Raw genomic sequence first — 24,417 nt, 5'->3', positions numbered from 1 at the left:
GTTACTATTACTACTTTAGTGTAAGTTTTGGCATCATAGTAATGCTCTATTATTTTCTCTCTCCAGTGTTTAGCAGTTGTTGCAGGAAACTATGTTGGAAAAAGAAAAAACTATGGAATAAAACGAAATCAGCATCCAGTATTTAATAAAGAGTCTAAAATTAAGCATTCTGCCATGCCTATATTTGTCAATATTATTCAGGAATTTACTAGATGATGGAATTGAATTTGTAAATGGATGTGATTAATATAGAGAGATGCTATCCATTAGCAGCCCTATGCAAATTAATATTGAATGAAAGTTTAATATTTTGGCTAAACGTAAGCACCTTAAATTAACACAGTTAAAATAGATTTCTCCTAAAACTCACAGGAAAAGATGTCCATATAAGTGAAAATCCACTAAAACTTCCAATTTAGAGCTTTATAACTTTGAGCCATGTGGAGGAGACTTGCAGAGATATTAAGAGACATCTGAACTGATTAGTTTCCCTCAGTTGTAGGTTTAAAGCTGACTGTGCACTAAAAGCTTATTTTCTCGCTAGACACGATGTTGTTAACATGCTTCAAAACATACAGTCACTGGATAGCGCCGTGTTAGCCGTGAGCAGGTGTAACCTTAATATCTTGATGAGTGGTCATTAATGTTTGCAGTGGTGGCTGGATTAGTTATTAACTGTGGCCTAAATCAGTTTGTGCTGACAGATTGGGAAAGTGATAATCCAAGGTGTGCCTTTAAAAGCCAGACTGTAGCTACCTGGTTCCATTTGTAGCATTTGTACCATCACTCTCCCAAACAGCCAGAAGAAACACCTCTGAAGGGCTGATCGCAACCACAAGCCGCAACCATGAATGGCACAGAGGGACCCTTTTTCTATGTCCCTATGGTAAACACCACTGGTATTGTCCGGAGTCCTTATGAATACCCTCAGCACTACCTTGTCAGCCCAGCAGCTTATGCTGCTCTGGGTTGCTACATGTTCTTTCTCATCCTTGTTGGATTTCCCATCAACTTCCTTACTCTCTATGTCACCATTGAACACAAGAAGCTGCGAACCCCACTAAACTACATCCTTCTGAACCTTGCGGTGGCTGACCTCTTCATGGTGTTTGGAGGATTCACCACAACGGTTTACACCTCTATGCATGGCTACTTCATCCTAGGTCGCCTTGGCTGCAATCTGGAAGGATTCTTTGCTACCCTTGGTGGTGAGATTGGTCTCTGGTCACTGGTTGTCCTTGCTGTTGAAAGGTGGTTAGTCGTCTGCAAGCCTATTAGCAACTTCCGCTTTGGGGAGAACCACGCTATTATGGGCTTGGGCGTCACCTGGATAGGGGCCCTTTCTTGCGCTGCACCCCCTCTTCTTGGCTGGTCTCGTTACATCCCTGAGGGCATGCAGTGCTCATGTGGAGTCGACTACTACACACGTGCAGAAGGCTTCAACAACGAGTCGTTTGTTATCTACATGTTTATCTGCCACTTCTTAATTCCACTGACTATTGTGTTTTTCTGCTACGGCCGCCTGCTCTGTGCTGTCAAGGAGGCTGCTGCTGCCCAGCAGGAGTCTGAAACCACCCAGAGGGCTGAAAGGGAAGTCACCCGCATGGTTATTATGATGGTTATTTCCTTCCTGATATGTTGGCTGCCCTATGCCGGAGTGGCCTGGTATATCTTCACACATCAGGGATCTGAATTTGGACCAGTCTTCATGACCCTCCCAGCCTTCTTTGCCAAGGGCGCTTCCATCTACAACCCTATTATTTACATCTGCATGAACAAGCAGTTCCGCCACTGCATGATCACCACCTTGTGCTGCGGGAAAAATCCCTTTGAAGAAGAGGAGGGAGCATCTTCTACTGCCTCCAAGACCGAGGCTTCCTCTGTGTCCTCCAGCTCTGTGTCTCCTGCATAAAAGGGGCGTCAAGCAACGGCTCCGTGATCCGCCATCCAAGACGAAGACTTCTGCTCCCCCAGGGAAACTACTGAAGGCTAATGTCTACAGAAATAATTTCCTTTTTGTATTTTTACAAACGAATTGATTCAACCTAAAGACAGTTGCAGTAAAGGTCAGCCCATTACAGAGTTGTTCCTGTATGTACAGAATATCCAACTTAACAATCGGTGAGATTTTTTTTTCCTGAGAGGAAAAGGAAAAATGCTAATCTTTCACAGTTGGATCCTATATGATACTGGCTTATTTTTGAATGTAGAGGCATGTAATCAAGGCAACGTAAAATAAAACGCACTTTGCAAATGACGCATCCTGTTTATGTTTTACTTACAGTTTGGGTGGCAAAGTTCATATGATTGTAGTATATTTAATCAAATAAATAAATGTGAATGACCTATTCAGAATGCATTTATGTCTTGAGTCAGTTTAGACTTTAGAGCTGTTATTGCAGTTACTACTGCTCATCTACTGTTAAACTTGATGAACCAGTACACAAAAACTTAGTACTTAGTGTTTACAAGTGGCCTCTATAATCTCATTTCAGTCACAGGTCACCTTGGGCTTATAACTTGGCCTAATAAAGAGATTACAACATTATAAGATCTTATTATCGGTGAGTATGCATGACACCAGACACAACTTTATCTGATAATAGATATTAATCACATTATGTAAAGGTTGACAAAGGTTTATTAGATGACCAAATGAGTCTAACCAAGTGACAACTTCATGCAAATTCAATGGAAACATTACAGGTAGTGTGAAAGGAAGAATCAATCAAGACTCTATTACACGTAAACCTAATTAGTATTAATAAGGAGTATTGATATTTAATGGTTTATAAAACTCTCTAATGTTTTAATAGCATAATAGTATATTACATAAACAATAGTATTATACACACACACAGGTGCTTATGCAGTGGAACTGCATGAGCACAATATGAGCACAGGTCTTTTTGCATCACAGATACGTTACTGAACAAAATGAATTGTGATGCTTGTGCTCTTGGTAACTTGTAGTTGGAGTCCAGAGCAAATTTCCTTCCTCCTTGGGGAGAATGAAACATAAAATAAAGTAATATTAGTCATTATTATTATTATTAATAATAATAATAAAACTGAATTTACATTTTTAAAGCCAAATTTGAGCTGGCACACTGAACTTCTCTAAGAAATCAGAAATTACTCAAGCATTCAATTACCAACTTTCAATCACTAAAAATATTTTTTCTGTTCACGACTGCAAGTAAATAACTTTTTAAAAAAACATAAATTCATTGATAACAGCAATGATATTTTAGTATTAAAAATAAAATTTTGTTTTTTACAGAAACACTTTTTACTGTTACTGTTGTTAAGGGTAACTAAACTGTACACTACCTTGTGGTGTAATACATTTGCTAAACTGGTACACTCATTCCTATATGGCAATGAGTAATTATCCGTTTCACAGTTCCAAATTGTCCAAATGTATTAAAACAGCACCCATAACAGCATGTTAGCTCCTTGTATCCATGCTGACATGTTATGTTTTTGTTTTGTTTTTTTCCAAGTTACCCATTTGAGTTACAAATTAAAACTAAGACATGAAACCTATGACTGTGGACCTGTTGGACAACTACTTGCCTTTTTCCTGCTTTTCTGCACAGTGTTCAGCATTTACATAAGTAGACAACCTTCAGACACTGATAATCTGTGTAAACTTCAGTTTTTTACCCCTCAGCCATAAAAGGCTCATGTGGTGTTGTTGTCACCCTCCCAGGCAGACAATGTGGACACCCGAGTTTGTTAATGCGATAACTCAAGAACGAAGTGACGTTTGAGATTCAGATTGATACCATCAGTGCCGCTTCTACGTTTGAATCACAGTGATCTTGATCTTAATGCCAGAGGTTAAGTTTTCTGAAAGTCTTGTGAATGGGATAAGTTGAAAAGGAAATCACCTATACTTTTCAAATTTATACTATAGGTGTTTGTACTAGGAGGCTGATGGGTACCACTGGGTACCCCCAGTATTTTTTACACAGATAAAACTGATCAGAAATTACTAGTGTAGTTGATAAAGAAGAATGAACTCTATGAAGCAATATAACTAACGGCCCACATCGATGACTACTATCTTACATGGTTTTTTTTGTGTGTGGGAGTCAGTAGACACATTCTCCTCTGAAGAAGGTATTTACATTTTTTTTAGAGATGTGTGTGATCAACAGATAAGCAGTTTTTAAAACACTCCGACCAACCCATTTGGCACAAACAACCATGCCACGTCACCTTTATTTCCCATTCTGACATGCAGTTTGAACTTCAGCAGGTTGTTTTGACCATGTGTGCATTCCTAAACCCATTGAGTTGCTCTCGTGTGTTCACATAAGCGAGCAGTTGTGCAGCTGCACCTAAAGAAGTGGCCAGTGACTGTACAATCACCATTGTTCTTTCTTCCGGTTGCCAGTCTCTACACTTGCACATCAAAACCACGACCAGCTCACCAGCGACGTGATCAAAAAACCTGAACAAACGCAAAAGCTTATCCTGAGATGTGCAGTCAGGCATAAAAAAAGAAATCCTTTTGAATTTGTATGGAAAACTTTATTTGATAATAAAAATAGCATTCACAGACTTCTTTTGATAGCTACATATACATTGTAATCCATCTCAAGGAAAGAAGCTGGATAAGTCCACATCTACTTGTACTTTGACTAATGTTATGTATAGCTTCATGGGTCAAATAAAGCTATGAACAATGTAGTATTTATATATGCATAGTTATATAAAAAAGATTGGCCCATATACATGTACTGCTTTTATCAACACAGAGACAGCATTATGTCTGGAGCACGTTGCAAGAAATAATGCTTGAAGAACACAGACTGCATACAAGTGCTTTATAATACAAAGGCAGGCTAACCATTGAGAGAGATTCAAACCATTAAACAGTTTCTGATTGACCACATACAGTCTTTCATTTTAAAATGTCTTTACATACCTGATCCAGAGTAAATCAACATATTTCCCCACAAATCATCAGGTCCACTTCAGCGATATAAACACAATGTCACATTCCTCACTACTGAGGGTTTTCATAAATTTCTCTTTTGTACAAGAAAAAGGCAACATTTTATTCCTCCACAGGTTCCTTGTAGTTACATTGGAGAAAAAAAAAAAAGCTTTACAGGTGATGGCCAACACTTCTCAGATTCGCTTCTTTTTTGTTAAATACAGTACCATGGTGACAATGGTGATTAAACAATGCATTTGTTGTGGTTCTCCCCCCTCCTCCCAATATATTTTTAGTTTGTAAATGAAACATAAAACAGAGAATACACACAAAACAACAGTAAAAAGCAGCAGTCAGATTCCAGTGGCATGACAGCATGGCTCAGCATGGCAGATCAGTTGTCCCCTGTACCGGGAATCTCCATGTTACCGACACACGTAACTACATGGGCTCTGCGCCTCTGTGCCCAGGAGGTGGTCGGTGCACAAACGTGCTTGTAATAAACATGAGGACAGGGCTTAAAGTTACTGTGGGATTACAGTGCATGTTCCTTTATCAATTATTCTCACTCAGACCCATCAAATAAAGTGATCACACTACATTTTAATTTACACATGCATCTTGCACATGGGATAATTTACATATTTATTTACTTTTTTTTGGCATATCTCAAAAATCATATTTCATGGCAGCTTCGGCTGGTATTATGGCATAATGCAGACTTGTGTAAGGTGAAATTACATTTTTCCACAACAGAGAACATTGTTGCCTGTAGCTGAAAGCGAGTCGAGCTCCTTTCCCATCGCATCAGTACACACAGTTTTTTCCTCAATCCTTCTCCAGGGGAAATCTAATAATAGCACTGCCAATTTTTTACATAATTCGTTAGAGTTTTGGAAGCGTGTATTTAGGCAAAAGAGGTTACACTGCCTCAGCATGCATTTCCAAGTCCGTTGTATACTTTTACCTTGGTCCTTAATAAAAGATCGAATGACTCTTACTGGAGATATGTGCCGAATCAAAAATAAATAGTGAGCAAATGCAAAAATGTCATATATTAATTATCTAATTATCATTCTAGTTTCACCATCAAATCTTAACATTTAGATTTTTGCAAAGTCCATTTTCACAGTTCTCGTGAACCACCAGTGTCTTGTGCTATAGTTTTTTTTTTAAGCAATTCAGGAATGGATAAAGACATCTAAAAACAAGTTGAAAACAAGCTTAGTAGTTACCACAATTGGAAGCATGTTTCATACCTCTGAGGGAACAAATATTTAGAGTCAGCAATGCCTACAAAAAAGCAACATCACTGATTTCATATGCAGGCACATACAATACCTTTACTATAGTACAACAACCTTTGTTATGCTCAAAATAACCAAAACAATGAAAAAAAACAGTGTGAACTGATAGGATTGTACTCCTGCTGTTTTATGAATCTCTGGATGGGATCACAAGTAGTAAAGTTAATCAAAATCAAACCAATCGACCAAATAAAGCACGAGAGTTAGTATCCTTAGAAGTCCAATTCCAGTGTATGGTACATAGTTTGCACAGAGAGAGTGGTGAGGGGGATCTCTGCTCTGCTCTAGATGCTGAGGTCTTTCGGGCTTTCTTTGTACAGCCTTCTCTTGGGCTCAGGGAGCTGGTTCGGGCTGCGGCCTACTGCGTTATTGTTGTGGCCGGTGTTGTTGAAGGCAGCGTTACTGTGTGCAGCGTTGTTCTTCATCATGCTGTAGTAGTCTTTTAGTCTTGGTGCGGCTGCATAGTTCAGCTCATCCCGGCTGTAGGTGCTATCAGGGGAAGAGTCCCGCTCAACTCTGTACAGTCTCTCCATTTTCCCGTTTGTCCGATGTCTCTCCTCTCTCCTCTCTGATGAAGAGTCTCGCAGAAGGTTGCCGTTCTTTGTGGCTCTGTCGTATGTGCGGCCCCTAGCTTGAGAAAAGGAATCCCCTTTGTTGTTGGTGCGCTCCGGGGTGGTAAACTCCCTGACTTGCCCAGTCATCTGCGAGTCCTTGAGGAGCCTCCGCTCATTGTACTTCCGATCGAGGGTGACTGCGAGGAACCCTCCATCATCGTAATCCCTCTCAGGTGTACGGTCGCGATGTGCTCGCTCTGCCCTGCGGTCCATCGATTTGGCCCGCCGGTGATCAGGGGACGAGGCGCGCTTTCGGGTCGGTGAGCGGTCGAGGGAGCCGCGGCGCTGCGGACGAAATCTCCCGTCCAGAGTAGAACTGCTATTTGAGAGCTCTCGCTCCCTCAGTTTCTCGGCAGCTGCAGCTTTTTTCCCCGAGTTGTCCTTCCTCAGAGTCTTTAGGAGTTTAGAGATGCCGCTCTCCGACTCAGACTTCTTGACTTTGCGGCCCCGGCTCTTCTTGTTGCCATTGCTACTGCTGTTGCTGTTGTCAGGAGACTGCTGTCTGGGGGAACTTTGACTGTGATTGTTATTCCAGGTGTGATGATGATGGGGTTTAAATTGCCAGCCTTGGTAGTCCATCTGATTTGACCCATCCCTGTCCCTGTTCCTGTCCATGTCTCGGCCACGCACAGCCTCCTCCTGGCGTGATGGTTTGTGAAGGTCTGGTGGATAACTGGACTCCAATGAGGTGTGATATCGGCTTTTGGGTGGCAGCGTTCTCACTTCCGGAGTGTTTTGTGCCCCGGGTGCGGAAGGGTGCCCGTCATTGCTGCCGTCTGCAGGAGGGGAGAAAGAACGGGAAATATCTTTTCAACAAGTATCGGAAAGAAACTTAAAAAAGAAAAAAAGAAAAAAAGAAAAATCAAAAACGTGAAATTAATTGCGATCAGCAGACATGATTTTCCTTGTTGGCTGATTTGAGCTCTTGCATTGACATGATACAAACAAACAAACAAAAAAAAAATCAAAGCAGATACTGATGGAAATCATGCATACTGGTATACTTCCATTTGCTGCATTTATTCTTAGAATAAATCCGGCTAATGTAAGCTGATGTGTAACACTTTAACACATCTGCACACAAAAAATGCATTGCAGTTATACATGATTTCAATATGGTTTCGCTATAAGGGCTGCAGGTTAAAACACAAGGTGACTTCGGCAACAACAGCAGGTGCAACACATCCGCAAGTGTAGGGCAGGGGGTTATCGATAACACAGCAGGCACCTAGGAAATCATTCAAAATAAAATGATGAGTTTAATGTACATTAATTGGAGGAACAAAGCAAAAAAGACTGTTCGGCTGAAAGTCTGCCAACCCCCCCCCCCAAAAAAACAGACAGGTTGCAGGTGACAGCAGCGTGTGATGACGGGTTGAATTAAATTAGTCCCATTAATAAATGTCTGGTCTGAAGCTGGCACATGGGTAGGGATATCATTTGCATACAGAAGTTGAATAACATGAGTTAAATGAGGCTGACAAAGCTTGTATACAATGTCAACAGGTCTTCAGCCAACACGCACACACAGTGGGATGCAGGGTGGTATGGGCTGAAAGAAGGGGTGAATATAACTGAAAGGAAAACGGTGACAGGGAGAGTGGAGTGGGACAGACTTTTGGCTACAAACCGTTGTCTGATTTTGGCCCATTAGGTAGAAACAGGGCTCTCCCATCTTGTCATTTCTCATTGTACCAACAGCGAGATGAGGAGCCATCATCGCTGGAGAGAGGAGGAAGAGCCCAGCAACGAGAGACAATCAGAGAGAGAAAGGAGGAGGAGCAGAGAGGAGAAAACAAATAAAACAGACAAGAGGCTGTTTTACAGTACATCTTAATAAGAGAGAGGAAGTTATTTTTTGTCAAAGACAAAAGAATATTGACACAAACTCTTTATAAAGCATCAAAAGAAAACAATCTGAGGGTAAAAGAAAGTGTCAGAAAATTAAAATCCCAGTTGAACCAGCAAATAACAGTAAATTGACAATGACAAAAAGAATCCTACACAGGAAATCTGTGCAATAGCTCTTTCAGATCAAATATATATTTGAAAGATCAGTTTTGTGGATAAACAATAAATGACAGGTTGTTACATATTAATCACACTTTGAACATGTCTTCCTGTTAAACATTTATCAGTTAGGTTAGCAGTGCAGCTGAAGATCATTTTTAAGGAATATAAAGTTTTTCTGGTGCACTACAAAGATAAGAAACTTTAGTCTGCGGTTCAGCAGTGACAGTGATGAGTTTCAGCGCCACACCATAATGCATTACCTACCATATTCAGGTACAGATCCATCTCCCCGTTTGAGGACGAGCCGTGCCCTCCGACCACCATTCTTGATCAGTTCGATGGCACGTGAGTGCTTCATGTTCTTTGTGCTCTCACCATTAATCTCCAAAATCTCATCTCCCACCTTAAAACAGAGAGGCCATGTTACTGTGGCAACTGGCTAAAGGTAGGGTTTCATCGACACTGCAAAAAAGAAATTTAGTACATGAAAATGTATTTTGACAGAGAATCAAAATAAAACAACCCAGATTCTTACCCTTATCTTGCCATTTCTAACAGCAGCCCCGTCCTCTGCTAGTCTTAACACATATAGGTCCATGTTGTACTCCCGGCCGCCTCTCAAGCTAAAGCCAAAACCTTTACTGTCTCGCTCGAGGTCCACAGAGTAGAACTCTGCATCCTAAAAGATAGAAAAGGGTTGACAAAGAGAAAGTCACAGAGACACCAGAGTGACTAATCCATAGTTCAAAGAGTCGAAAGGTGATTTCAAACTTAAGGGCTAATCAAGCCCTGTCCCAGAAAAAACTCAAAGTGTCAATGGCAGTGCAATACCTTCAAATGCATGAATAATTAATGATGCATGAGCCTGTGAGCTGGGTACAGATCACTGAGGGAAGGGCACCGCAAGGGCTGGACCCAAAACTTACCTTACTCATGAAAAAGTTAAGAGTTATGGAATCTTCCAGCGCATGGAAGAGTATGGTAGTGTGTGTGTGTATCTGTATGTAATAAGGATTATTTGAATATTTGACACAAAAATATTTATGCCATCCACATGTGGTACATATCCCCCCCTGTTTACTTGCGCTTTTCTTCCTCCCTCTTTTGGCCTGAAATGGAATATTGCAGCACATGCTGGCATGTTACTGCCATCTATTGATCAGAAAATAGCGTGGTACCACTGCCTGCTTTTTGCAATGCATCACACATGTGTAGGGGCTCTTCTCATTTTCTTTCTCGTGCAACCTTAAAACCACTATCCACTAATTTTACAGTATGACCTACTTTTCAGCTGACAAGTAGTGGAAATCCACTCCTCTGTGACATTCCACAGAGGAGTGGAAGATTCTATTGTGGCCATAATGATCCTTTTATTTCCCTTTGATAATAACTGTAGCATATCTTACTGCATGTTACTGATAGATTGAAGTAAAATGGTGAGGACCTTTAACTAGGGATGAAAAATCCATTCTTACCTGTGTGGTCAGAGATTGCGTGGGAGGAGGAGGTGGAGCTCCTTTTGACTTTGGGTTATTCCTTGGGTTATAAAAAACAACAACAACCTGTTAATACATGTAATGCATAGATATTGTGCTGTATTTATGGCTTCATCATTCGCCACAACAGTGAAACCACTGTCAGGTGAAGTGAAACATTATCTCATCACAGTGCAATATTCTGCCACCTACATACTGTTACTGCACGCGTGACCCAGTAGATAACTTTCTCTTTACTCAGGGTCTAGGCCCTCTTAAGTCAAATTTTTGCTTCTTTTTTTTCTTTGTTTGCTTTGAATTTCATGATTTGGCTGTGCAAATGATTGGCTCTCGTTCACAGTCTGCCTTTTGTCCCGTGTCTCTGGCAACCCGGGCCCGAGTCTGAATCTGTCAGAGGTTTCTTCCTGTTAAAAGGTTGTTTTGTTTTTTCCTTCCCACTGTCACCAAGTGCTTGCTGTTTGATTGTTGGGGTTTCTCTCTAATATTTTAGAGTCTTTGCCTTAAGGCAACTGTTGTTGTGATTTGGTGCTATATAAATCAATTTAAATTGAATCAGTAATGAGTTGTTTGCAAAAGTCCGCTTATTGACGATGTCATTTTTGCAGTTTAATTGCCACTGTGCAGAAACTACGTCAATCTTTGTGGAAGAACTTCTATTTTTTTAGCCCCAAATCTACAAGGCTCTGGCTTGACTGTGAATGTAAGTAGTTAATGTGAATTTCTCTGTAATCAGATTTTAAATCTTCAATGATTTATCACAGCAAACTGCTGAATTATCACAAAAGGATTGCTTGTAATTGCCAACTTAACTCCTTTTAACTGCAAACCAGTAGCAGAGTGAGACACTGACTTGTCTTAATATTGCTGTCTTTATGCTTCTAAGTCTGAAGACAGCAAGTAGTTGCAGGCCCAGTCTTTCAATCAACCATTTCAAACAAAGCAAGATCACATTTTGCGCACGTTTACATAAACTTTGGACATGCCACAATCTCCATCCGCTTTTCTTTAGTTTAACAGTAACATTATAATGATGTTTTGGTGACATAAGACAAGTCTGATTGGTGTGCACTCTTTAAAGATGATTTTTATTCGTGGAAATTAAAAAACAAAACAAAAACAAACAAACAAAACAAAAAAACCACACATCGTCACCTACCGGGAGTCTGCAGACTGAGGTGTGTGTGTGGTGGTGATAGTGGCGATCTTCTCAGCATTTGTCAGCAGAGAAGCATTGGAAGATTCTGAAAAGAGAAAATACAATAAAGAGATAAACAATAGAAAACAAAGTGACTACTTTTGTTAAATGCATTTGCCTCTAGCTGCGTTTTAAAAAGATACTCTGGAGAACAAAATGTTAGTCTACAAGAGTCCCCTGAACCACCCACAGGCAGTTCTATTCAACCTGATGCTAACTGCCTGTGATGCTGTCATTTGCCATTTACTCATGTACAACACTGGCCCCACTGCACGAAAGAAAAATAGCATTAAAGGAAAAGAAAAAAAAAATGACATGTATCATTTTGATTTAGTCGTTGTTCCAGGAGGGCAAAAAAAAAAATTAATAAGAGCAAGAATGACCGTCTTTTCTTGCTTTTCTGTTGTATCACAAACAAGCAGCACATGTATAAGTTACCCGCACCACTGATAGGAGTACAGCTCTGTCTGCAAGAACATCAGCCTGACTCATTTGTCTTAGACTCCTTACTCACTCATGCCTACTTCCCTCATTACTTAAAGAAATACGACTTCCTTGCAGCCACCTCTCACTTTCTCTGAGGCACAGGGCTTTCTAAAGCCACACTACCAAACTTTGCCTTGTGATTCTTCATGAGTGAGTTGCTGAACATGTGCGCGTGGGAGTTTGTTCCTACCTCTGTCACCTCCCATCTTCATTAAGCTTCATTTTATGTCTCTGCGTGGCTCTTTGCGATGTCTGCATGAGCTGACCAATGGCTCAGTCTTTAACATGCACTTTGTGTCAGCGCTTGACATATTTTTGCCAAAACGTGGAGCTTTGAGTCACAAACTGCTTGTGCTGCAATATTGTGCAGTTCCGTTTCCTTTTCTAGGCTAAGCTGAAGAGCTTAACACCATCAGGAAGCACTTGATTAAATGTGAGCAGTGTTTTTAATCCGTTAAAAGTGACAACAAATCCATAAAATAAAATAAACCAGAAACTCGGGGGGGTGGAACGAAACTCGGGAAGTGTTATGGCAGTTTCTGGGGGCAACTTCACCTTACTCCTACTCAGTGACTCACTTTCAGGAGACGAGGGTTCACACCCTCGTGAAAAGTGCTCTCGCCTGTGAACAGAGTCAGTGCCCTTTGCTTCCCACCACAACCATGAATAAGTCACATCACACTGCATTATGAAACAGCCATCGTGAGGCCGGAAGCCATCGCACGCCTTACCATCACCGGGGATGATCCTGAGTGAGACTGTGTTCCCGGCTTCCTTGATCAGGTTGACGATGTCAGAGTGCGACTTGTTGGTGATGGAGCAGCCGTTAACGGCCAGTATTCGGTCCCCGACTTTCAGCTTCCCGCAGCGGTCCGCCGGGCTGCCCTCAATGATGCGTCCTATTTTGTGGGGCATGGCCACACAAGCATTTCCAGCTTTTGTGTTAATAAACATGTTTGTTTTGTGTGTACATTTTGCACGTCATGATGATTTGTTCGATTGTGTTGATTGGTTGTATCGATTTATAGGTTTGGAAAAAAAAAGAAGAGAGAAAGAAAACAGGGAGAAAGAACGAAGAAAGGTTAATTATGCAAATCATTGCGTCCCAGTTCCCCCACAGAAAACCAATAAAGCTGAGGACCTGTTGAAAAATACATATGCACTGTAAAGTATGAGGAGAACAATATAATTTACAGGCTCTTTGGGACAATGCGGGCGATGTGGTAATCAATGCACAGTGAAGCAGGTGGAGCACCACTCCTGTTACATATTCAACTAAGTGAGCTTGACCAGCTCCGAAATCAGATGAATTTGGATATGTGGATGTTCAGACTATACTGCAGTTGGAGTTTAGTCAGTGCAAATGCTGCAAGAAATACTTGCAGCAGCAGATTGACAGTTTTCAACACTGCACGCCTCGTTTACACAGAAGCTTTGAACAGACCCAGGGGATCTCCAGCTCTTCTCACCCTCCCTCCATGTTTTTCCCTTTATCTCCGCTGCTCACGACACTTTTCCCTCCAGTATTTTTTGCGGCATCCATATTTATTACATCACCTTAGTTTACCCTTCTTGTGTCTCGATTAAAAAAAATGCAGTTGTATTCTGTCAGTCTATCTAAAAAATGAAATATGGGACAGGGTGTGTCAAGGATTTAATACCCAATCTGTTAAGCACAACACTAACCCCCAGGTCATGGGGGTAGGAAATGGGGGGCGCGCAAATGGACTCGTGCAAAGTGATTTATGCATCACTGATGTATGGGAGACAGAATCAGCTGAAATTGCTCTATTTTCTCCACCAGGGCTTTAAAAAAACCCATCTAGCCTCCTGGAAGAATCCTTGCAGCAATGTCATGCCATGTTTTTATTTTTGTTTGGGCTTTTTTTTAGTAATACACATTCCTCTTTCATATTTCAGCTCGTGTCCCACATGGTTAGAATCCATTAGAGCAGTGAGTGCAGGATGCTACAGCGTGATCCTAGATCAGTGAGTGAAAGCACAAAGTCAATTCATCTCATTCTCCCGAGAGGAATAGTGACAGAGCAGAGAAGGGGGGAGCACAGCGAGGAAGCAGCAAAAACAGGCACCTGAAAAGTAGAAGTAGTCTAGACGTGGTTGTTGACTAGCACCGTCACAGGTGTCATTATAAATAACTCATTAATTCTTGCATCGCATTTTGCAGAGCGACGCCCTCAGCCTGTGGGATCAATGAAATATTCCCCAGGCACTCAGCATGGGTAACGTGTCATCCATTCTTGTGTTATGCCTATGACAGACCACAGTACATCATCATAATGGCTACTACACAGGGGACCTTGCTATGACATTCATGTTTGAAATTCATCACTCAGAGGTTAATACCAAATTTGTTCAAGGACGTCTACAATTCCTCATCAGTGCCTGCCTCACGTTAATACATGTGATTCTGCTCTTTTGCTGCGATACATAAATGGTACGGACAGCTATGGACTGTGCCGAGTATATTTCAATTACATGCTGAATGAATTGGTGAGGGCACCTCCGAGGCATCAATGTGTGATGATGGCGTTTGTGATAAAGCTGCAGCCTGTTCGATCCTGACAGAGTGCACTCGCACACGAAGGGTTCCTTTATCCTTAAGCTTATGATAGTCTGTGACCTCAGTCTGTGGCATTAAGCACCCTCCTGTTAAACACCTCCCTCCTGCTGCGTATAAGCAGGGGAAACTCAGTGGTAAATATATAAAAATATGTTAATTCTGCCAGGAGATGGCGTCAATCATTTAACTTTGTAGTGCTTTCATACTTTGTATGGATGTGTTTTGCTGGAGGCAGTTTCATGTACCACCTGTCAGTTTCTTTGGGAGGAACTGTTTTGGCTTTAGTTGTAATAAAGAAAACACACACACACACACACTCTAGAACGTACTAAAGTTTTTTAAAAGTGTTGATGTGTTTTTTTCTTGCCCTCAAAATGCAGTAATTCTGGGTATACACTGTTTTTGTCTCTGAAGCTGGTGATCGGGGGATAATCTATAAACTAAATTGAGCACAAGATGCTGTTCGGTGCTTTTTTTAATTACAGAAGTTTCCATTTATTCCGTCATTTACTCATTATAATCATTTCAGTACATTCTTAATAGTCACTGGCATACACACGTGTGCGTTTGTATATAATCATGACTGGAATTCTGCTTATTTTTGAATTTTTTGCCCATCCTGCTCACAGCCAGAAAGTGAATTAATGACAGAGACATGAGGATAGAAGAAGATGAAAACATCACTTGCACCAATTCAAATTACAAATGCCCGAACAATCAAACTGTTAAATCTGATTAATGTCTAAATTGAACTGTCTGTAGCTTTGAAGACAGAGCCAGGCTATAGTAAACAAAATAATTTCTCTTGTCAGACTGAATTGAAGTTGCTGTCAATCTCAACTAGCTTCAGCTCAGTCTGCCTCACTTACCAAAGGTGGTTCCAGCATCGGGCCTGGAAACTGATGACACGATGACAAAGCCGAATCCTTCGTTCTCTCCTCGTTGGATCTCCACATCGTACGGTTGCAGGGAGGCCGGCACTACTGCGCTACCGCTGCCTCCTCCGCCACCACTGCCGATGCCGCTGGTAGATCCACTTCCAGAACTGACAGTGTTGAGTGAGTTCTGGCTCCCCTGGGGGGTCCGCTTGCCCTCTGTTAGACTCGGTGCCTGGGTGCTGCTGTGGTGGGAGGATGCTGGTGATGGAGGGACATCACCTTCTCCTTTTGAAACTTGGGATGAGGGGAGTGAGAATAGACTCTTTAGACTACATTTCAAGCAAGAAGCATGTGATATATTTGCATAAAATACATGTGACTGTGCGTGAGTCATGCATGAATGCACACGCTTAAGTTTTATCTAAAACTTTCCTCACCTCCGTATCCAGGGCTCTTGCGTCTGACAGTGAGGTTGACATGACCCTGTTTGGCGGCCTGCTGCATCAGCTGCACCACCAGCTGGTGAGACTTGCCCACTACTGCTGTGCCGTCCACACAGATGAGCTCATCGCCCGACCGCAGGCGACCATCCTCATCTGCTGCCCCGTACTTTACTATATGCCCTATGTAGATCTGCCAAAGGGAAAGCACATTAAATGCATTGCTACAGAGTAATTGCATTAGCTTAGAAAACAAAAGATCATTCAAGACACACCGCACTGAATCCGTGTGATTTATACAGCAGCTTTTCAAAGTTTCCTGTTTCAGTACTTCAAAGTATTTGTGGCTGACACAGGAAAAACCAAAAAGGCCGGTGCAGCCTATTGGGGCGGTGGAGAAACTAGTGTGCTCTAGGCATTGTGTGGGAGAGTACACAGGTCTGCCAGAAACAAGTGCACAAATACCATGCAGCATGTTTGGCACAAACAACAAGAACTAACTCCTGTGGGGCAGACCTGAAACCTGCTGCCATTTTATTTCACTATCTGCCTTCCATTCGTCTTCTCGAAACCTTCTTTAAGACAAATATATGGCACACAACCAGAAGGAATGGTGGATAAGGCCTTTGCTGTTCTTAACAAGCTATCTATACAAATCTCCAGAGAGCAACAGCTCCAGTTAAAGAGAGAGAGTGATGCATTAGGTCTTTCTGCTATTTGGTTTAAAGGCAGACTGAAAGAGGCACAGGAAATGTAAAACACAGCGGAAACTAATGAAGCAAAGAAACTGTTAGGGAACAGAGCATTTAGTAATGGTTGTTGTGGATGGATGTATATGTAAACATAGTATTCTCATTCACAAGCAATTATAATAAACTGATGAGACTTAAAGTGAAGGAAGACTTACAGGCTCCCCAGGCTCATTTCCTCCCAATATGCGAAAGCCAAAGCCTGTATCCTTCCGCCAAAGGAAAATGTCCTGCTCCTGGCAATCTGGCACTGAAACACGAGAGAAACAGTGAGGACTCCATGGACATCAACAACCAAACCCAAACCAAAGATTTGCAGGTTCTGCTCAATTTTTCCTGCTAGAATCTATTTAGACTGATCACTGGATCCTTTTTTCTCTGATCAAATGTTCGCTTGATTATGGCAAATCTGCTGATCAATAAGGCATTTGCATTTCTAACAGTGTCAGAATGAGAGCAGGCTGGATCAACAGCTGCTTGCTCCTGCCTCATGCTCATGTTCAGAGCGCAAACTAGGCTGCAAGGTCTCGGGGCTGTCACCTCATCACACTTGCAGACCTGAAATCTAGAACTCAACGCAGAGCCCTATTATTAGCTCTCATTTACAGTCAAGTCTTTCTTGCATGCATTAATTTATAGCATCTGCCTCCCATGCACTATTTCTGTACACACACACACCTCCCCTCACATTTGCATGCACGGACAGGGCAGACTGTGGAGGAGGACACAGGCAATTTGGTGTCAGTCTGTTCAACCCACAGGGCCAGTATGTACAGAAGGCACAGGCCATTTCTTCCTGCTCTGCCTGCTGCCTACACGGCTGCCACGCAAGGCCAGCAGTGAACCCATTCGTTTCAGCTTTCTAGGTCCCTCGATAAATTGCCTGGTGTGAATTAAACTGCAGCTGTTGGACTTGTAATTAACCCTCTGCTGACCCGCAACTATAGAGTAGTGATCAAAGCTCGATGTAACTAACAGTGCTGCTTCATCATGCAACAGGTAACATGAATTCCCAAAAGCTCACCTTTCAGCCACACTGCTCTGCCACTGAAACTGTGCTCTTCTGGTGGACGCATGAATGCACCTACTCAAAAATTCAAGTTGGGTTCACTCTTATGTGGCAGCATGCACATGAATAAACATGGAAACACACAGAATCTGGGCCTCTTTTTCATTCGGCGTCTCCCTCTCTTGTTTCATTGTGTCTCCTCTCCTCCCCCACTCAATGGAAAAAAGGCTAGAGCTCCTTCAGGGGTTATCAAACAGATATACCAATCAGCTACAGCTTAAAGCAGACCTCTCCAGGCCCAGTTAATATTTAATCAGCAGCAGTCCTAGATTCTACAGGCAGCCATGATTGTTAATGCACTGCAATACACAGGATGTGGGCAGCTTGCACATCTGGCTGGGAACAGTCACAAATGTGTGACAAGCTAATGCAACAGACTTGCCAGAGACATCACTCTCTCTATTACAATGCAATCTCTGGCAATACTGAGGTTTATTTCACAGCCCATACAAATCCATCCTCCTCTTAAGTATCACCAGTGGTCCAAGTACAGGAGGCGTGAACGATGTAATTCAGCCAGAACGGGCGAGTGGAGTGCTTCTTTTTGAGGATATCCAACACTCCTCTATTTCTTGCAGACTCTTCCATTAGAAACACATAAGTGGTTTGACACCCTTACAGTGTTACCCAATGAATTATGCAAGAGTGGGCCGTGACTGCAAATGATATTGTGGAATTTTATGTGGAGACTGCCCACTTTCTAGTGTTCCAGTTTTGAATTTTCTGTTTTCCCTTCAGTAAACATGGCACAGCACATAACTGTTTGCCTACTAATAACATAAACACTTTCTTTTATAAACTTTAGGGAAAGACGATGGTAGTTGCACATCATCCTTTGGAAAACCAAACCGGGTGCACTCGCATTTCACATCCCAGAGTCTGGGGATAATATCGTGTGTGTGCGACTGACATGCACAAGCGTCACAGCAGCACTCGTCAGCTGCTTTTGTGCGTTTTCAAGGACACTTTTCTCTTGGAGGCACCTTTTGTCACAGGATCAGCTGTGACTGGTAAGCACACAATTGTTGAGCAAACAAACTAAAGGCATTAATGGACACAAATGCGCAGGTAAATGCATTTGCTGATCTACTTTAAACAATCAGAGCCTTGTCCAGGGCGTTTTTTGCTTCGTATGGGTCAGTGTAGTGGGAATCTTTTCTCCTACCTACCTTTACACAGTAGAGCTTTTTACATACCACTAAACTGACATTGCTTACTTACCTTCAATTAAATAATGTTAAATATCATACCATAGAATTTATAGAATAGAAGCCCGCACACAAAGGAAGGAAAACATTAAAAAAATATGTAGCGAAAAGCCTCAGATCTTTAAGAAGATTATTTTTTCCTTTTCGTTTTCATCTTGAATCTAAGCCATCGCATCTATACTGACAGGCTGTACTCATTCTTACAGACGGTAAAAAAAGAATAAAGAATAAGTCCTCCTGAATTTTTAAACTCTAAAGTCTGCAAAATTTTCATATTCTTCAATTAAAAATTAAAAAAAAATACTCACGTCGACTCTCATACATGCTCCTGGACTGTGCCCAGATCTTAAAGGGGTCTGGCTTCTTCTGGAGGGTGAGTGTGCCATCTGCGGGATCCTGAGGGGGCAGACCTGGCAGGGGCTGGGTGGGGGCAGCAGGAGTGGGAACCACCGCCTCACTGGGCATGACAGAGGGTGGGTGGCTGGGAGAATCAGTGTGGGTGCTGCGATGACTGCACACACTGTGCTGGGAGCTGCTCTGGCTATCTTTTCTTTCTAGCTGGTGCTGGGTGGACAGAACAGAGAGAGGGAGAGAGATTGAGGTGTGTGTATATAAGCGATGGGGGCGGATATAAACATACATGCAGAAGACGGAGATAGAGGGCAGAGAGACGAGAAGAAAGGAAGAGTAGAAAGTGAGTCAATGTTAAGGGTGACATAGAGGACAAACAAGACGACTTAGAAAAAGAGTTGATGGAGGACAAAAAGAGAGAAAAGTATCCAAGGTCATCTTTTTTAGATGCAGCAGAACATCTCCCACTTTGACAAAAAAAAAGAAAAATCTCGCCTTGGTTTCCATGGTTGCGAGACAAAGACAGACAGAAATATGAGGGAATTTTAATGAACAAAGATATTGCCTTTTATAAACCCTGTGATTCTTTGTTCATTGCAGAAGGTTCTCTGCATGAAAACAGAATCAAGGTTGGTCTGAGTTGAAACAGGAATGTGTGCCATCTGCTTTGAAAGCAAACTAAAATCTCAGCTGCAGAGAAAATAACCCACTGAAATTGGTGTACAGAGTCGGTCGTTTTAACGGAATTTTTTTTTTTTTTTGTTTACTTCACGGTCATAATCACATGACAAAATAAGATGAAACACAGCCATAGTTAATTCTATCTGTTTAAGCATCAATGAAAATAACACCCATAGCACTGAATGCTTGGTTTGAGATAAAGAGAACTACGTTTTTATGGTCTAATAATGCAGTTCTATACCTCAACCTTTTGTTCTGTTCCTGTAAACAGAAAACGTGCATAGATGTTATCATGTTATTATTTGCTGATGTTCTTTTTTAACAGGTTATAACTTTAAAAATGTTCCTACGGATAAAATTACTAATAATAATTCTAATACTGAAAAAGCACAAATGTGACTACTTAATCACTTTTTCTGATATGAATAACAAAAAAAAGAAAAGATATAGAAGTCTCCCAGTCTCTCACTTATCACACTATATGAGATGAAGGGTCAAATTCCAGTAATGCACTGCATTACAGCCATGTGAAATTGACTTCTTGTTTGATCACTGCAGACTTGCTTAATGAGTTGAGACAGCACGGTCTCTCTTGCATATGGAAGTTTACTGTGAGCATCTATTTAGATGCTGAACTGGAGGCAAAGCGGTTGTTCTGGGCTGACATGAAGTCGCATGCAGCGTGACATTTCACTGACATAACACAGAGGGAGGGAAAACTGGCTTTTCCTCAGTGGAAAGCTAATCCAAAGTGACAGTCAGGCTAGGCCACTATTGGTCCCACTCAACCCCCTTACAGTGCCCACCCCCTCCTCCATCCGCCACACCATGTGATCTGAGTAGGTGACACCCACAGCTCTGACGAATGCCATTTTGAAACTAATCCTAATCCCAATATCCAGCAAGCTGAGGTGAGGCTTTTAATGTTGATGAAGAGAAACTGCTGCAAGGATTTCTGCTTCTCAAGTGGGAGGAATTGAACCTGCAACTCAACTTGGTGGCTCTCAGGGGGTAAAACAGGGTGACAGTAATTTGAGACTGTACTGATTTGTTATCAGGCTGATGAGTTGCAAAAACAAAGAAACATTTGCTTTTTGGACTCTTGAATACCTGTACTGGCCCACAAAAGACCCCTCACATTGCCCATCCAGTTTTTCTAGTCTCTTTTCTCTTATAAATAACATCTACAAGACACATTACAATCTATCAAAGTCCCCCATCCAGCTTCCCCAGCTCCCTAATAGTTTGATTCCAGTGCACTTTGGAGACATTGCCCCGTTTTCTCTCCGAGTTAGCCTCAGTGCTCCCTTTTTTTATCTGTGGGCCATCACAGGCATTCGCTGCTGTGGGCCAATCCATTTTTCTCGTTCTCCTCCTTTTTCTCTATCTTTTCTTCATGCTTCTTTCTCCCATTCTCCCTCGTCTGAGGCTGTGTGCCCTCCCCAACAGCTGGTCAATGTTACACTGCTCTGCCTAGGCTATGCTTAATCAGTCACAGGATGGCAGCATGGCAGGAGCGGAGGGATGTAAGGAGAAAGCGAGACAAAAAAAACAGATGACAAAAAAGCAGAAAAAACCCCTGAGAGAAGGATGTAGGGAGAGCCAAAGTGTCAGACTGGGAACGAAGTAGAGATATGATGGCAGTAGGAACAATGGGAAGAATTTCTGAAACTGTAAAAGCGGGAGTTAGCTATCATATGTCTTTTGTTCTTTAAATAGCACTCATTTCACTCAGTGGAAAGCGCAAGGAAATGCACAAACACGAAAGAGTTCATAGTACTCACCACCAGCTTTGGACTCCTCTTGGCTGGCACCACTCCTGCAAAACATCGGCAGAGAGACAGAGAGAGCATTAATGACCTGCGGTGCTCTTGACTTGTCCCCTCTTATTAAAAACTCCCCAGGACAAACGGATGAACCCTTGATTCCTGCTGCAGAGCAGAGCGCAACTGGCCCGGTTCTGTCTCCTCTTCCTCCTCCTCTCTGTTGCTTTCTCTCTGAGCAACACACTGCGCTAGGCTGCTCGCTAATCTAAGTGATCTCCGCCCCCCTACGCTCCACTCCGCGCTCTCACCCGTGCTGCTAGAAGAAGAGCTACTGATCTATCCGCATTAGACAGGCTGACCGCCTGCCGCAGCCTTGTACTGCTGGTACAAGCTACAGGTCCTCATAAGCAGCCACAGTCCTGCCTCCACAGCCTGCACAGCAGCCGTCTCCGGCACGAGAGTAAGGGCTCAGCAGTTTACGAATCATGTCAAAGGAAAGCCCGAGTTTCTGCCTTACTATGCACATCCTCTTTGTAACTACAGAGCCGTTTTCTTTCTTCTCAACTCCACTGTTTAACTCGGTGCTTACAATGAGAAGGTTTCCCTCTCTGCCCTTCTTCTTGTTCCCTCCCCCGTCTCTTCATATGTGCACCATGACTTGTTGTGCCTCTATCCCTCTCTCTCTCCCTCTCTCTCTCATATATGTGCCAGTTAATACAGTGTTAAGAATCACCAAGACGATCAATCTCATTTGTGCTAATGAAATATTAATACATGGAGCCAGCTGTCAGGAGAGATGTTTCACAGCAGACTAATACACATTCCCACATAATAGCCTTTCCCCACATCCATCACAATCAAACAGTTATTCAGTGGGTATGTTCCTTTACCTCTAAGACCAACCTATCGGCTCAGACTCCACCTGACTGCTTTGACCTACACACAGCTTGTGAATCGCTTTCCAAGAACGCTATTTTCCTGTCTTAAATCACCTTTGCCCGTCTCTTACTACGGCACAGTGCGCCGAGACAAAAATAGACAAATGAATGCATGAACGACGTGAGGCGGGATCGGGACAAGGAGTTGCTGTTGCCACGGCAATCAAGTCCTTCCGTATACAACGATGGCAGTCTGTTTTGTTAAGCATAAGAATTGAGCAGCAGTGCAACATATCTATATTAATTGCAGACCTTTGATCTGTTGCAGACAACTCCATCTATGCTGTCAAGACCAATACAAATATAAAGCAGCTAACGGACCGGCACATGCAGGGATTATTAATGGAAACTTCCAGTGACATTAAAACACGCAACAACATGCAAGCATCCATCTTAGGCTCTTTCTGCTGCATTGGCAAAAAAATCATTAAATGTTAAAACTCTGTTGCTGCAAAGCCCCTCTCTCTACGTGATTCATAATTTATCCCTATTTTCTCTCTCCCTCTCTCTCATATTATAGGGGGGCAGCTACTGGAGCAAGTAGAACATCTCACAACTGCTGACGTGCAGAGGGATGCTTGTTTTTTGGTTTTTTTCTTGAGCGAGAGAGAGCGTCAGAGTGAATGTGTGGGTGTTTCTAGCCCAGGATGGACATACACAACAAGGTCAGATGTCAATAATAATGGTTTCTTTTTACAGCACTGTGGAGCCAGTGTGGAAGGTTAGTGAAGATCCTTAACTTTTAAACAACCTCTGAAAATCTCCAAGCGGGCAACAATGTCACCATAATCAGCATTAAGGGTATAGAAATTGAACTCAACTATGGCCGTACGGTTGATAAATTTGAGCACGCAACTAAAGGGGAATAGAAATTAGAGGAACAAACTCATATTGACCCCTGCTCTAAATTCACCCACCGAAGTGTGTGCCAGCTAGAACGGTAGCTTTGCATCTTCATGCGTGATGCAGTCTTTAAATCTGCTTAACTTAATCTAGCATTGTGATGTTGATGTGTTGTATACATGGAATTCAAAGTTGATTGGATCTGTTTATGAGCAGCCGAGGCTCAGCGAAATAAGTATGCGGATTGCATGTTTGTGCACACACGCAGCTCACGAGAAGTATTAATAAATACGTAGAGCGATACACGCTATATGTGATGACGGCACACATTCAAGAAGGTGAGCGGTTATTTATGCAGAGAACACACACACACACACACACACACTATTTACATTAGGCACCTGTTCCATAATCCTGTTGTATTCCAGTAAAACCATGCTCAATATTCCATAAATAAACGTAGTTCTCTTTAAAAGACTCTGAAATGATGATTAAGAACAAAAGGCCAACTTAAAAGGTAAGCATTTATTAATACTGAGACTGTGGCGGACCACCAGGTGGCTCCACTCACACACAAGTTGAAGGGAAGTGTGGGGGTGGAGATTTTGGCGCTGACTATATGTGAAGTTCGGTGAGTTAATAAAGTGGTTGGAGTGAGACACTGAGACCTCTCCTGTCGTTGTTACATACCTCCACAAGACGATCTTTAGACGGAAAGACTAAAATAGCATCCATTAGCATTCATATGGGAAAGGATGTAAACAATCTAGAAGTGGCTTTGAGTATCAGTGTCTAGAAGGCAGATTCCTCTCCTTTTACAGTAGAGAAGTATGCTTGTGACATCACACAGC

The 24,417-nt window shown here is 42.2% G+C and overlaps 2 protein-coding genes across 11 annotated transcripts in view; one reads left to right on the top strand and one right to left on the bottom strand.

The window, feature by feature from the left end:
* Positions 1–750: 750 nt before the first annotated feature.
* LOC102195037 (rhodopsin) lies at positions 751–2,257 on the top strand. The gene has a single exon (XM_005740519.1). The coding sequence runs from the start codon at positions 848–850 to the stop codon at positions 1,910–1,912; it is 1,065 nt and encodes a 354-aa protein (XP_005740576.1). The 5' UTR covers positions 751–847; the 3' UTR covers positions 1,913–2,257.
* Positions 2,258–4,520: 2,263 nt separating this feature from the next.
* LOC102193390 (membrane-associated guanylate kinase, WW and PDZ domain-containing protein 1-like) overlaps positions 4,521–24,417 on the bottom strand; it is a 98,572-nt gene continuing 78,675 nt past the window's right edge. For 8 of the 10 annotated variants that reach the window (XM_005740511.1, XM_005740512.1, XM_005740513.1 and 5 more), the window contains 11 exons: positions 21,804–21,838; positions 19,296–19,551; positions 16,869–16,960; positions 15,959–16,154; positions 15,513–15,815; positions 12,794–12,997; positions 11,538–11,622; positions 10,361–10,421; positions 9,421–9,564; positions 9,150–9,288; positions 4,521–7,648 (listed from right to left, as the gene is read on the bottom strand). In XM_005740511.1, coding sequence (XP_005740568.1) covers positions 6,543–7,648; positions 9,150–9,288; positions 9,421–9,564; positions 10,361–10,421; positions 11,538–11,622; positions 12,794–12,997; positions 15,513–15,815; positions 15,959–16,154; positions 16,869–16,960; positions 19,296–19,551; positions 21,804–21,838 — 2,621 coding nt within the window. In that variant the 3' untranslated portion in view covers positions 4,521–6,542. Of the gene's footprint in view, positions 7,649–8,502; positions 8,595–9,149; positions 9,289–9,420; positions 9,565–10,360; positions 10,422–11,537; positions 11,623–12,793; positions 12,998–15,512; positions 15,816–15,958; positions 16,155–16,868; positions 16,961–19,295; positions 19,552–21,803; positions 21,839–24,417 lie in introns of all 10 variants that reach the window. The other 2 variants (XM_005740518.1, XM_013912767.1) reach the window with 1 other exon arrangement.

This window comes from Pundamilia nyererei, unplaced genomic scaffold (genome assembly GCF_000239375.1).
Source record: "Pundamilia nyererei isolate P.nyererei 1_Seehausen unplaced genomic scaffold, PunNye1.0 scaffold00100, whole genome shotgun sequence".
In the NCBI taxonomy this organism is placed as follows: Eukaryota; Metazoa; Chordata; class Actinopteri; order Cichliformes; family Cichlidae; genus Pundamilia; species Pundamilia nyererei.
The sequence above is the reverse complement of the archived record's forward strand: the minus strand, read 5'-3'. Positions and strand labels throughout refer to the sequence as shown.

Excerpts from the sequence above, each read along its gene's own strand:
- LOC102195037 (XM_005740519.1), top strand. The coding sequence starts at position 848 with ATGAATGGCACAGAGGGACCCTTTTTCTATGTCCCTATGGTAAACACC.